This window comes from Malus domestica, chromosome 01 (genome assembly GCF_042453785.1).
Source record: "Malus domestica chromosome 01, GDT2T_hap1".
NCBI lineage: Eukaryota > Viridiplantae > Streptophyta > Magnoliopsida > Rosales > Rosaceae > Malus > Malus domestica.
Window position 1 is genome coordinate 19,171,512 of NC_091661.1, and position 13,719 is coordinate 19,185,230.

General features: G+C 39.3%; 2 protein-coding genes across 2 annotated transcripts; one reads left to right on the forward strand and one right to left on the reverse strand.

Annotated features, from left to right (window-relative positions):
* Window positions 1-254: 254 nt before the first annotated feature.
* On the reverse strand, window positions 255-3,815 carry LOC114823883 (protein KINESIN LIGHT CHAIN-RELATED 1-like). Its single transcript, XM_029099598.2, has 3 exons — window positions 2,707-3,815; window positions 1,314-2,222; window positions 255-658 (listed from the first exon to the last, which is right to left on the reverse strand). Exons 1-3 carry the CDS (start codon window positions 3,300-3,302, stop codon window positions 424-426), a joined length of 1,740 nt encoding a protein of 579 aa, XP_028955431.1. The 5' UTR covers window positions 3,303-3,815; the 3' UTR covers window positions 255-423.
* Window positions 3,816-10,257: 6,442 nt separating this feature from the next.
* Window positions 10,258-13,719, forward strand: LOC103420313 (probable alkaline/neutral invertase F). The gene is made up of 4 exons (XM_029106045.2): window positions 10,258-10,930; window positions 11,477-11,917; window positions 12,296-12,854; window positions 13,368-13,719. The coding sequence occupies exons 1-4, from the start codon at window positions 10,490-10,492 to the stop codon at window positions 13,658-13,660; spliced, it is 1,734 nt and encodes a 577-aa protein (XP_028961878.2). The 5' UTR covers window positions 10,258-10,489; the 3' UTR covers window positions 13,661-13,719.

Here is a 13,719-nt window from a genome sequence, read left to right on the forward strand (position 1 = left end):
TTCTTAGAGTCTCTTCCAAAGTTTTCCTAGGTCTTCCTCTACCCCTTCGGCCCTGAACCTCTGTCCCATAGTCGCATCTTCTAATCGGAGCGTCAGTAGGCCTTCTTTGCACATTCCTATAACACTCATCACGTGGGTTATATCCCGGATGACAGACGAGTCTTTCTCGGGAGCAGTGGTAACTTACACAGTGGCCAACACAACCTTGATAGTAAGCAAGGAATCAGATAGGAGAAAAAAAAAACAGTACAACAAAGGTCCAAACACGACTTAAATTTCACAAGAGAAGCATCCAGGAATAAAGTGAACGAGAGTAAAAGAAATACAGGAAGTGAAACCAAGTGGAAGTTCAATAGCTTAAACATGATATGTACAAAATTTGCAGCAAGGGAAAGAAGAGCCGGGGAGAGAGGCGTCTCTCCGTCAGGTTTTGTATCCAAATCCAGACCGCCTCTTCGATCCTTCCTTCTTCGTCTTTTGGGAGTTGGGTTCGAGGAGATTTTCGAGTGATTTTCCTTTTCTGTTCCTTGCCCTTCCTGCTTCTTTCAAAAGATCAGCTAGCCTTTTCTTCTCGTCGTCAAAATCTGGATTTGCCGTCCCAAGCTGCTCTTCCCTCACCTTTAAGACGTGCTCCAACATCTCAATTGCAGCTTCTACTCTGTAATAAATAACAGAATTTCATGTTCAAAGGACGAACTGAACTTGCTGCAGAACTCAAACATCATGGTAAAATCCCTATACAAGTTTTACGACTGGATAATAAAAAAAAACCTAATAGGACGCTCGGCATTTCAGCAATTCTGCAAACACGCAAAATTTTCTATGATCTCAAAACTATAAATTGTAATTGATTCCAAAATGGACAAGCATCTCTACTTTCTGATACAAGCCTTCAACCTTTTACTTTACATCAGCCGCCTGACAATTACCCACGGAAGATCAAAAGAATAGAGGAACGATCATCATGAGTACCAGGGAGTAGCAACTAATTACGACTTCAAGCAAATGTGAGGACTCCTTACTAAAGTGACTTTTGACAGACCTCCCGTATTAGACCGCATCAAGGCTACAAGCTTAATTGTTCACTATCTATACTTCCACTATATCTTATACATCTAAGCTCACTGCAAACAAAAGTATTTTTTGATAAACAATAATTCAGCATAAAACAAAACAAAACAAAAGTGATCATAAACGATGGGGCATAGACTTCTGCCGCCTAAGTGCTTCTGTGTAGATTCTAATAGCAGCGAAAACAAACTATTTACAGAATTTAAGAAATCCTTGTAGCTTATGTGTCAAAGATGAGTTACCTTCCCATGGCATCATATGTGGCTGCAAGATTACTATACACTCCAAGAGTATCGGCGTGACAAAGGCCACACTCCTGCTCAAGTATCTCCTTTGCTTCTTCAAAAAGTTGAGCAGCCTCGTCTAATTTGTACAACTGCACACCAGCCAATCCCATCTGGTTCAACACAACACCAAAATAGGCAGATTTCCTCTCCCCGCCGGCCCTAAGCTTTGATATAGCACTCTCAAAAGACGTCCAAGCGTCCCTGTACCTCCTGACCATGTAGAACATAACGCCCATCTGTGCTTCTATTCCTGCGATAGAGCTCCTCTGTGCAGGTGTATCATCTAATAACTTCATCGCCTTCTGCAAGAGATTCAGTGCCTCCTCCGGCTCATTGACAGCTTCATAGATGGCTGCGATTTCAGTCAACCCGCTAGCAAGTTCCTCGGGTACGATTCCAGGCAAAGGTTTTGCATATATCCTCAAAGCATTCTCACAGTAGGATTTAGACTCTCTTAACTTACCCGTCTTGTAATACAGGTCAGCAAGGCGAATAAAGACGGATGCTACTGAAGGGTGATTCTCGCCCCTCATGGATTTCAAGACAGTAAGTGCTTTCTGGTAGGAGAAAACAGCCTCATCAAAGCGGCAAAGAGACAAGTAAATATCGCCAATGCCCATGTCAATAGCGGCAACCTCATTGTCCTGTCCATTGGCAATCATTATCATGCTTGCAAGGACAAGGTGCTCAAGTGCAGATTCGTAATCTCCCTTTGCCTCATAAATGAGAGCCAAGAGACGCCGGTCAGCAGCCTCTTCAACAGACGCTGGCGAGTTGTGCTTCCTGCGGATTTCAAGCGTCTTCTTACAGTAGTTCTCCGCCTCGTCGAATTGCATTACTTGGACATGGGCTTCTGCTAGGTACCTGCCATTTCCAATGTCTTATGTTTGTGTTTCCAGCACATTTTTACGGTGCTTAAATTCCAATTATTATTTTTTTGTTTTTCTAAGGATAATAGGAAAACATAGGACAGGCAATTGTGAAGAAATTACATTGCATCAGCAAGTTCTAAGAGGATAAGCCTATCAAAACAAATAACACAATCAAATTTTTGCCCACATCGATAAGTTTTAACGCAACGTAAGTGGTTGATAACCGTTGATTCATGCGACATCCTACAATATTAATCAATTGTTAACAATAGCCGAACTCCAAACGTTGATGCGTGTATCAACGGTTGAGAGTTGTTCACACATGGCTACATGTATCAACCGCTGTGAGTCGCTATCTAGCGCGAGCAGACTAACCGAAGCAGTCATATGGCGCAATGTAGCATTTTTACAGCATCACTAGCTAAAATGAGCCTGTAGAGCTGAACAAACAGATAAAGAGATGAGCTTTACTTTACCTGCAAGTTTCTGCAACTCTCGGATCCGACTCACCCAGAGTCTCCTTTTGGATCTTCAAACCCGACCCGTAACATAAAATAGACTGCTCAAGCTGTCCCAGCATCGAATACGTGTCACCCAGCTGCATGTACCCCGAGAACTTTGCCAGCGCATGATCCGACCCATTTTCCAGATCCGACACCTCAATGGACCTCTCCAAGATCCGAACCGCCTCCTCAAACCGGCCCAAATTACAATATATCGCCGCCACTACGTGCAAGCTCATAGCCAGGTCAAGACCAGGACCGGAGCAGCGCTCGAATGACTTGGATGCCCGAATGGCGTAGTCCAAGGCCTTATTCGGGTTCTCACCCGACCCAATAGTGTCCCGGGCGAGCTTCAGCAAAAAGGGACCCAGATCCGGGTTGTCGAGCGAGGTCTCGTCGATGGGTAGCTTCTCTGAGGCTGGTTTTTTGGCAGGTCTGGCCCGAGTGGTCGAAGGCGATGGGGTTTTGGCGCCATTGGAGTGCTCTGTTTTGCGGGCCGGGTCGGGTACGAAAATTGGCGGCGAAGGTGCTCCAAGAGGCGAGCTTTTGGGTGAGACTAAGCCTGGCATGGCTGAAAAGCTGAGGTACCCAGAATCAAATTCGATAAATTCAAGCTAAAAATTGATATATTTCAAATACCCACAACTGAAATGAAGAATTGGGTTTCTGTTTCTGTATTACAAGAAGTAGGGAACTGATAAGTGGCTGGTAAAAACTTGAATTTGGTTCAGTGTGCAGAGGAGAGAGAGAGAGAGAGAGAGAGAGAGTAGGTGGGTAAAGAGAGAGAGAGAGAGAGAGTTAATGGGGGTGGGGATGGAGGGTTGCTTGGAAGAGACGCCTAATGATGGAGGAATTGGGGTTGGAGTGCTTTAATTTGATGATCAGCTTTAAAACAAAAAAGGGGACCAACAGAGATACGAAATCCATTGCAGCAAATTTTTTTTTTATTTTTTATTTTTCACTTCCTTCTGCGCTGTCTTTCTATGCTTTGCTTCGTCTGAATGTTCCTCTGCTCTGCTGACTGGAAGAGAGAGAGAGATGAGAGATAGAGAGTTAGAGAAGGCTGGAGCTGGCTGGTTTCTGCTGTTTTGTAAGTATCGGCCCACAACGTGGCCCGGAGTATCCCGTTACAATGTTACGTCTCATTCACACCTTGTTTGACATTGTTTTTACTGTTTAAATTTTAAAGTTAAAAAGTTAAAAAGTTTGATAAAAGTAAAAGGGTGTGTTATCCATACATCCTATTTTACTGCTTACACACATTTTGCTAATTTTTATTCTTTAATTTTCTTTAGTTCATTCGATCCGACGGTCGAAAATTAAAAGGGTGTGTGAAAAGTAAAATAAGGTGTGTGAATATCACACTCCAAAATAAAATACTTTACTTATTTTTTAAAAGAACTTCTTAAAAAGGATTGGAACTAAATTTATTTTAATAAAAAATCATGCTATAACTTTATTTATTGAAAAAGAATTAAATTTTAATGAAAATGACACAATTAAAAAAAGAAAAAAAAACCTGATGCGCGGGACATGTGCACTGTTTATGCAACTGAACACTATTTATGAAATTGAATACTATTTATAAAACTGCACTATTTATGAAACCAAATTGTATTATACTATTTATTGGTCCAATTTCATAAATAGAGCCTAGTCTTTTGTCCACTTTCATAAATAGTATCTAGTTTTTGGTCATGTTTTATAAATAGTGCCTAGTTATTGGATCCAGTTTCATAAATAATGTATAGTAATTGGTACAGTTTTATAAGTAGTATCTCTTTCTTAGTCCAGTTTCATAAATAGTGTCTAGTTATTGGTCCACTTTCATAAATATTGCATAATTCTTTGTCATGTTTCATAAATATTGTCAATTCTAACTCCAGTTTCATAAATAGTTTTCACATTTTGGTTTAGTTTTAGAAATAATGTCTAATTCTTGTTTTCGTTTCATAAATATTATCTACTTATTGGTTTAGTTTCATGAATAGTGTTACTTATTGGTGAAGTTTTATAAATAGTGTTTAGTTTTTTGTTCAGTTTCATAGGTTTGAAACTTAGATCATTTTTGGTCCTGTAAAAGCACCCATTGCGCCAAAAACAATGAACCCATAAGTGATTATGTGGACCAAAACCTTGAGAATATTATGTTCTCAGTAATTATATTTAAAAATCTATTTTCAATTACCAAATTAAAATTTCATCATATTTTTTACATACCTACAATAATAAATGTAACTCTCCATCCAATTTCTTAAGCTTGGGTGTCATATTGGATAAATGTTTCCTTGTGCTCGTAACACAAATGGTATACCACGTATTATTATGTAAGTGATGAAATTTTTTATTTTTTATGTTATTAATTTTTTAACACAAGAATCTCATAACTTGTATAGAGTATACCACCCTAATTTCCAGACACATTGAAAAGTTTCTCATCATCATAATTACTATTGGGAAACGACACCACAAAAATAAAACTGGAGAATGTAATTCAATTTGAAGTATTTTTCTTATTCTAAGCAAACAAAAAAAAAATCTATTAATGGGGGGAAAAGGTGGGAGAACAAAGTAGAGTGTGAAAGGGAAGGGGTAGTACGCACCCCAGCGCAAGTTGGTTTTTTTTTTTTAAATTCTTTTGTCATTGTCATTAAATAAAGTTAGTATGTAGTTTTTTATTATTAAAATGTAAAGATTTGAAGCAATTTTCATTAGTTTTCTTTTATTTTAAAGTAATATCCTCCAGACGACAGCTCTTATAAGTTGTTTTTATAAAACAAACAAAATTGGACGTTTAATGAATATTTTTAATTGTTATATACCCTAAAAAATTTATATTATTTATCCTTCTATTCACATTCTCTCCATTAGAGAACAAATGACCGCCACCACCTACCACTACAACCATTAACCTTAAATCATTACCGCCATTATCACCATCCTTGTTGTCACCACTGTCGTCCCACTATAATCATCACAATTGCTATCACCGCCATCGCACCACCGCCACCACAACTGCCACCACGACCATTACCACCACCATCATTAGCATTGTTAAGGCCATAATCTACAACCACAACCACAACTGCCACCACAAACACCGTTGTTGCCTCTGCCATTGACTTTAACACCATTGCTACCTTTACAACCCAAACACCATACCCTATTATTGGCGCAAACATCATACCCCCACCATTGTAGTAGCCATAGCCCAACACTAGCCTTGCCACCGTTGTTGCCACCACCCATCATTATTATGTTCGTTTTTGTAATTATATACAATTATATACAATTATATTACTTTTACATTAAAGTTTATCAAACGTTTTTGCATTATTTTTTATTCTCACAACACTTTTAAAAATACAGTTTATCAATTCCTTTATTTTACAATTGATTATTTTAAAAGCACAACATAAACAGTTTTTTTATTTATTTTTTAAGTACAGGTTTCCCAAAATGGCCTTCAATGGTACGCATTTTATTTGAGATCCAAACATTACAAAGATCAAGTAGATTCCTATATCCGTCGATTTTCTGGACTGCTCAATAATACCAAATTAAAAAATTATACATATCAAAACTAATCTAAGTTATGACTTCCATAAAAAAATTATAAACAAGAGTGATTTTAGATTAATATTGTTGTGTATAAGAGTAATTTAAGTTTTTATTTCTATTTTTATGAATTGAATATATACTTCAGATAGTTACTTTCTACAAAAATAATAATTGAAACATAAGACACTCCAGCTGACACACCCCGATCCTAGAATCAAGGCGTGCTGGCCGTCACGTGAGTGTGATGTAACCAAAAGTGCGACGCAGAAGTAAAAGATAAGAGAAATACGAATAAACAAAAACCAAATACCAGCAATAATAACCAAGTAACGTGCTAGAGTAAGTTTAAGTGCGAAACACACAATTTCAGAGCATAATAACTAGGTGCAGTCAAGTAGGGCTATAACTAAATTACAACACCCGCAGGTGGGTCGTACATTTATGTAGTCTATCAGTACGCCGTGGGGATCCTCATGGGCCACCAACGCTGCTAACTAGAACCTGGAGGGGCGCAAAACAAAATTGAGTGGGTCAGTAAAATCAAAGCTTTTCGAAAACATTTCATCAAAAACAATTCTAACCCCTCAATGTAAAACCTGTATATTTTCCCAGAAATTAACATAATATGCATGTAACTCTTCATATAACTCAAATCACGAATCGTTATCAATTCCAGAAAATATGTCATGCCATAAATGTCAATAACAGATTATGAATGCATCAATATAACAGGTGACATAATGAATCAACCGGAGACCCTGCAGTTGATCATGTACGGTTAATTCCATATCTCAATATCCAAACCAACCGGAGTCACCACGGTGACCTGTACGGCACTACTCTACACATAAGTCAGAACTACCTGAAGTAGTCTGTACAACAAGAATTGTGTAATAATATGCTCTAGTGCTTTTCTCATCAATCATCTATGCACATAATCTAAGGTCACCTACCAGTCGGAACCACCTCTAGTGATTTGTACGACTAGCATGTCGGAACCTTCTCATGGTCTGTACGACATGCACCTACCTGGATCCAAGGTGAGTGTGCGGTGCGGTGAATACTATAAGCACTAACACCAGGGGTGCAGGTTATGAGCTCTCAACATAATTCACAGCATCAATGATTCACATAAATAACATAAAACTCACCTGATACTCACCTATGCGTCCACAACACCAATTCATATATATATGCATCAATTACTAATTCATATAATTCATAATATGCATGTATGGCATTTGAAAACATACTTTCATTTAAATTCAATTTATGGGAAAATCAATAGTATATAGGTAATAACAGAAAATAACTGCCCACTCACTGATAAGTCGAAGGGTTGTAACCCCCGTGATGTCCCTGGATGCGCTCGTCCTCGGGATAGGTATCACCTATATGCGAAACAACTAAAAAAACGTTATTTAAAGCACATAACCGACAATTCGTAATAACTTCTTATACGGTGCTCAATTTGGGTATATGAATATACCACAATGACCTACTCGACGTCACGGACATCGACATATTTTCAGAAAAAATTTCTGAGGCCGCACGCGCCCCCACGCGCCGGGATGGGCACGGGTCCATGCGCCCCCACGCGCATCACCCCTAACCTCCAGTCGCCGGACTGGTTCGCCGGTCGCCGGAAAACTGAAGATTTTTCAATCTCCTTGTTCTCCGTCATTTCTCAACCATTTTTCACGCATTTTATATCAAAATCAAGCCCTAAGCATGTAGATTCACGTTACACTACTTTAAGGCTCTAAAAACTACGAAATCTCACCGGAGAAATTCCAAGAAAACCGGCCAACTTCGAACTCAACGATCCCGACGTCCAAAACCTTCAAACTAAGCACTCCGAGCTTCCTTAAGACCTCACTAAGCTCACTATAAGCTTAGAATTCCCTAAAAATCAACACATCACGAATGCATGAACAGTACTCAAATCAGACCTTGGGTTTTCAACGTGATTTCTAAGGTTTCTCGTTCTAAAACTAGTACCAAACGACTCAGGAGGTCGAAAGGATGAAGAACCTTACCTTTTTGGCATCGATCCGCGATGTTTAGAGGGAATTTGGTCTCGTCCTTACGTTTTCAAGAGGGAAAGAGTGAACTGAGAAGAGAAGAGAGAGAGAGCACGGGGAAGGAAAGATAGAGGTTTGACTCATGTGTATGTGTGTGTGGTCCATCCCAAAACCATCACCATCCATTTTTCTTAACTCCCTAACCACAAAAATACATATAACCTTTAATCCAATTAAATTTTCCAAAACTTAAGAAATATGCATAATCAATAACATGTCACACACATACCTTAGTAACCGTCAAGGGTAATTTTGTCATTTCACAACCTCGATATATAGAATCTCGGGACGGGCTGTGACACTAGCGGCGGAAAACAATCATGTTTATGCACCGTAGTGTGGATTTCTATGAACAATTGAGAATAAGATATTTGGCTTTGTATCCACTCAAATGAAAAATTAAGACAACAACTCATAGCTTCATCGTCTTGGGATGGCCTAAAGGAATCAAAAGTAGAACCAAAATTACAACATCAAAACCCTCGGGTTGATGTTGCGACGTGTTGTCTTGTCTTGTCATTTTTTTAGTGTTTAATGTTTCATAATTTTTTATATATAATTATAAATCTTTTGTTATTAATTTCAAGTAATTACTAAGGCTAGAGTTTTATATTTATTATTAGAATTTTGACTAAAGGGTTATTTGAAAGTGAATTAAAATCAAAGGGGTCATAGTGTAATGTCTCAAATGTGAGAAGAATTTTGTTAAAACTCAATAAATATTAGAGAATCTTAGTGTAATTAATCCTCATTTTAGCGGAAGTTTTGCATTTTTTTTAACTCACTGTGCCCTGATGATTTTTGCAATTTCAAATATTCCAAAGTATAAGAAATAGGCTGAATACCAAAGAGCCTTTACCACCTAAACCTTGTTGGTAATGCAACTTGTAAAAGAAAATTGAAGAGCTTGAGTGGTTTAATGGTATTGCAAACTTGCAACCCACAATCCCACTTGCTATTCATTTGGTATCTAGCTTGTTAATTATTTGTTCAATGTTTATAGTATTTCTTCTTTCCCAAATCTTTTGCTAGTAGTTAGAGAATTACATTACCCTAAATTATGGGGGAGTGAAGCTGCTTTTATCATGTTAAACTCATTAGACTTGCATATTTTTTTGTTTGTTTATTTGAATGCCAATATGTTTTTGGTTGGAGGTAGGGGTGGGCATTTGGAGTTGGATACCGAAAACAGATTGTTAATCTTTTGTTAGATCACCATCAATAAAGATTATTTAAATAAACGACTAAGATATTTATTGTATGATTATTTTACGGAGTTGATGCTGTGAGTAAAACGAGACAAGAGGACATAATTTATGGGCCAAATTAACTTTGAGAGTATTCGTAAAATTGACCCAAGTTTAAATCGCAATTTGAGATTCTTGGTTCGATTTTAGTATGAATCACTGATTCATTCGTGCCTTATGCGGTGTCGTTTCCATATAATGAGCACTTCCCTTCCCGCGCAGACGAACGGTCATTGACATTGAGTTCCGGAAATGCCCCCAACGAAATGAAGATATTTCCAACGCCGCCCAAACGAAATTCCTCAGACTTGTTGCTTCAATTCCATTTCTAACAGCCAAAACGAACCCATGCTTTCCCGTCCTCCCTGACTCGGACTCCCCCACCCAGAATCGCGCCCTTTATATACCTCTCTCTCTCTCTCTAACTTCTGTACGGACACACACTTACACTCTCTCTCTCCCTCTCTCTGCGCTGCGAGATATAACTTCAGGTCTCTCTCTCTCTCTCTCTCTCTCAAGATTTAGCTTTCTCACTCTAGAATCTTCTTCTGCATTTTCGATTTTCTTCACTAATTTTACAGCTCTGTATCGATTTTATCCGCTTTCTCGTAGGAAATGGCAAAAACGCTCAATGATCTCCTCACCGAAACAAAAGAAGAGGAGGCTGCTCCGCCTCCAGTGCCGGCGACGGTCGAGAAATCTTCCGATGATGTCATCTCGCCGGAAAGGATTCCATGCTCTCCGAACGATGAAGAAGAGCCTGAGGCAAGGCCGTTGGAGAAAGATTCCAATTCTTTGACGAATGAAGGCGTGACATCGAGTTTGAAATCGACAGATGCTTTGGATTACGATCATATTCACCAAATGATTGCGAATTGGAATGCTGAGTCTAAAAGGTCGGTAGAAGAAAGTGCAATAACCTCTGATTCGAGTCCGACAGAGAAGTCGAGCTCGGAGAAGTTTACGGAATCTTTGGATGCTGGCGAGGTGCCAAAGCGGAAGGAAGAGTGCGAGAGACCGCCGGCGAAGAAGACGACAAACTTCCAGCGAAATGACGACGTTCCAGTGAGTGTGAGCGCGGCGAAGCCAGGGGTGCTGTTGCCGTCTCCAAGTGTGGGAGCGAGCCTTATTGAGAACTTGGATCCTTGGAAGGAAGGTTCGCCAAAGACGAAATCGGCAGGGAGCCCAGCGATGGTGGAGGAGGCTTGGGAGAGACTCAAGAAGTCGTACGTATACTTCAAAGGCAAGCCAGTGGGTACTCTTGCAGCTATGGATCCAACGGCTGAGACTTTGAATTACAATCAGGTATACCGAATGTTTCTTGTTAATAACTTAATTGTTGATTAGTGCTTCTTGATTAATTGCTGATTAGTGCTTCTTGATCAACTGTTGATTAGTTGCTGATCGATGCTTCTTGATTATCTGTTTATTAGTGCATCTAATTGTGGATTAGTGCTTCTTGATCAACTGTTGATTAGTTGCTGATTGATGCTTCTTGATTATCTGTTTATTAGTGCATCTAATTGTGGATTAGTGCTTCTTGATTAATTAGTCTATAATTCCGAAGTTTAGGTATTGAAGACGGAGTATTTGCAAGTGTTTGTGTGTCTCTAAATCGGAAATTTAGGCATTGAAAATGGGGAATGCAAGTATTATTCTTCATTGTATTTGATAACTTGTGGCACTAATTAGCTAGCTTATTAGTGTTCACCTGATGGATGCCAGTATTCAGAATACTACAAATATGGGAAAGAGAATTGGTAAATTCAATTTATTTTGTTTATATTGTTTGAATTGGTAGGAAATAGGCATTAAGAATGATCCCAATCAAGTAATGATATGTAACTGCAGGTGTTTGTGAGAGATTTTGTTCCTAGTGGTTTGGCCTGCCTGATGAAAAAAGAACCAGATCAACGAGATGTTGTAAAGAATTTTCTCCTCAAGACCCTCCACCTCCAAAGCTGGGAAAAGAGGATCGATAATTTTACACTTGGAGAAGGTGTTCTGCCGGCAAGTTTTAAGGTTCTCTTTGATCAACATCGTAAGAATGAAACTCTAGTTGCGGATTTTGGTGGCAGCGCAATTGGAAGAGTTGCGCCTATTGATTCTGGGTTCTGGTGGATCATTTTGCTGAGATCATACACCAAATGCACTCGTGATCACTCACTGGCAGAACTTCCTGAGGTGCAGACGGGAATAAAGTTAATTCTCAATCTTTGCCTGTCAGATGGGTTTGACACATTCCCAACACTTCTCTGTGCAGATGGGTGTAGTATGATCGACAGGAGGATGGTGAGTCTTTTCTTTTCTGTTTGTAGGATTCTTGAAACTACATATCAGTTTTGGGTCGGTTGATTCTCCCAACTCCTATTAAATATTGGCCTCACTAGCTGAAATGATATGTACTAATAGACACATTCTTGTGGTAAAATCTTGGTTCAGTACAGGAGTTGTTTATGTGGCAATATAGTTTGCCTGCTAGAGAAGTTAGAATGCCATAACTCGCATGTTTTTCACTTCGATCTCTTAGTGATTTTGAAGAAAATTACTTGATATCTAATTTTCTGTGGTTTGGCATTGTCACTTGCATTCATAGTTTTCCCAACTAGTCTAAGGATACCTTATAATTAAGAGAACCAAATTTCATGCATTTGCTTGATTTTTGGATAGGGGATGTATGGTTATCCAATTGAGATTCAAGCACTCTTCTACTTTGCATTGAGGTGTGCCCGGCAGCTGTTGAATCCAGAACGTGGTGGCAAGGAATTCCTTGAGCGGATAGATAAGCGCATCTCAGCTCTCAGCTTTCACATCCAGACGTATTACTGGCTTGATTTTACACAGCTAAACAATGTGTACCGCTACAAAACTGAGGAATATTCCCATACTGCCGTCAATAAGTTTAATGTCATTCCAGAGTCTATCCCTGACTGGGTTTTCGATTTTATGCCCTTGCGAGGAGGATATCTGATCGGCAATGTTAGCCCAGCTAGGATGGACTTCAGGTGGTTTTTAGTTGGGAATTGTATTGCCATCCTCAGCTCGCTGGTAACACCTGTGCAAGCTACAGCAATTATGGACTTGATTGAGGAGAGATGGGAGGACTTGATCGGGGAGATGCCTCTGAAAATTATTTACCCTGCATTGGAGGGACATGAGTGGAGAATTGTCACGGGATTTGATCCGAAAAACACACGATGGAGTTATCACAATGGTGGTTCTTGGCCAAGTAAGTTTTATGGAGATGAAAATACAAGTTTAATCAAATGTTGTGTTATTTGCATTGGCTCTTATATGTTTGCTAATTGCTACTGCAGTTGTTATGCTTGTCCATTTTAGAACCTCTAATCCTCATTTTAGCCATTGAAGTAGTGAAGATTTTCGTTTAAATCGTTGAATAAGCTGTCGGGCTGTTTTTGTTCGTTGCTTGTTTTTTATGTATTGATCAAGTGACTCTTGTATCTATTTGCATAATGTGACAATTTGCAGTTCCATTTTTCTTTTCAAAGCGTATACAGTTCTTAGTATAATTCAACTGAAACCTTTCAATTACCAGTTTCTGCCACTTTTCCAATCAAAATCTTCAGCTATGTAGCGTGTCTAATCCGTTCTTCATTTGACATGATATTTGATGTTTGTTAGTAACTTAGTGTAGCTCATCGAATGCTGACACGTGTGTTTGCTCTAAAACAAATATGCAAATTTGGCTTGACAATTGTTAATGTGTCATCCTCTCTTGCAGCGCTGCTGTGGCTGCTTACCGCAGCTTGCATCAAGACCGGGAGGCCTCAGATGGCGAAGAAAGCAATCGAGCTGGTGGAGCAGCGACTCTCGAAAGACGGGTGGCCCGAGTACTATGACGGCAAGACAGGGAGGTACATTGGGAAGCAAGCAAGAAAGTACCAGACTTGGAGTATCTCCGGATACCTGGTTGCTAAGTTGATGATCGAGAATCCGGCCAATCTTGCACTCATCTCTCTTGAAGAGGACAAGAAGATAACCAAGCCAAGGCTTACCCGCTCTGCTTCTTTCTGAATAAGAAGACCACAGTGAAGTGGCACATGATTACATGGAGGTGCATAACAGGTGATTAA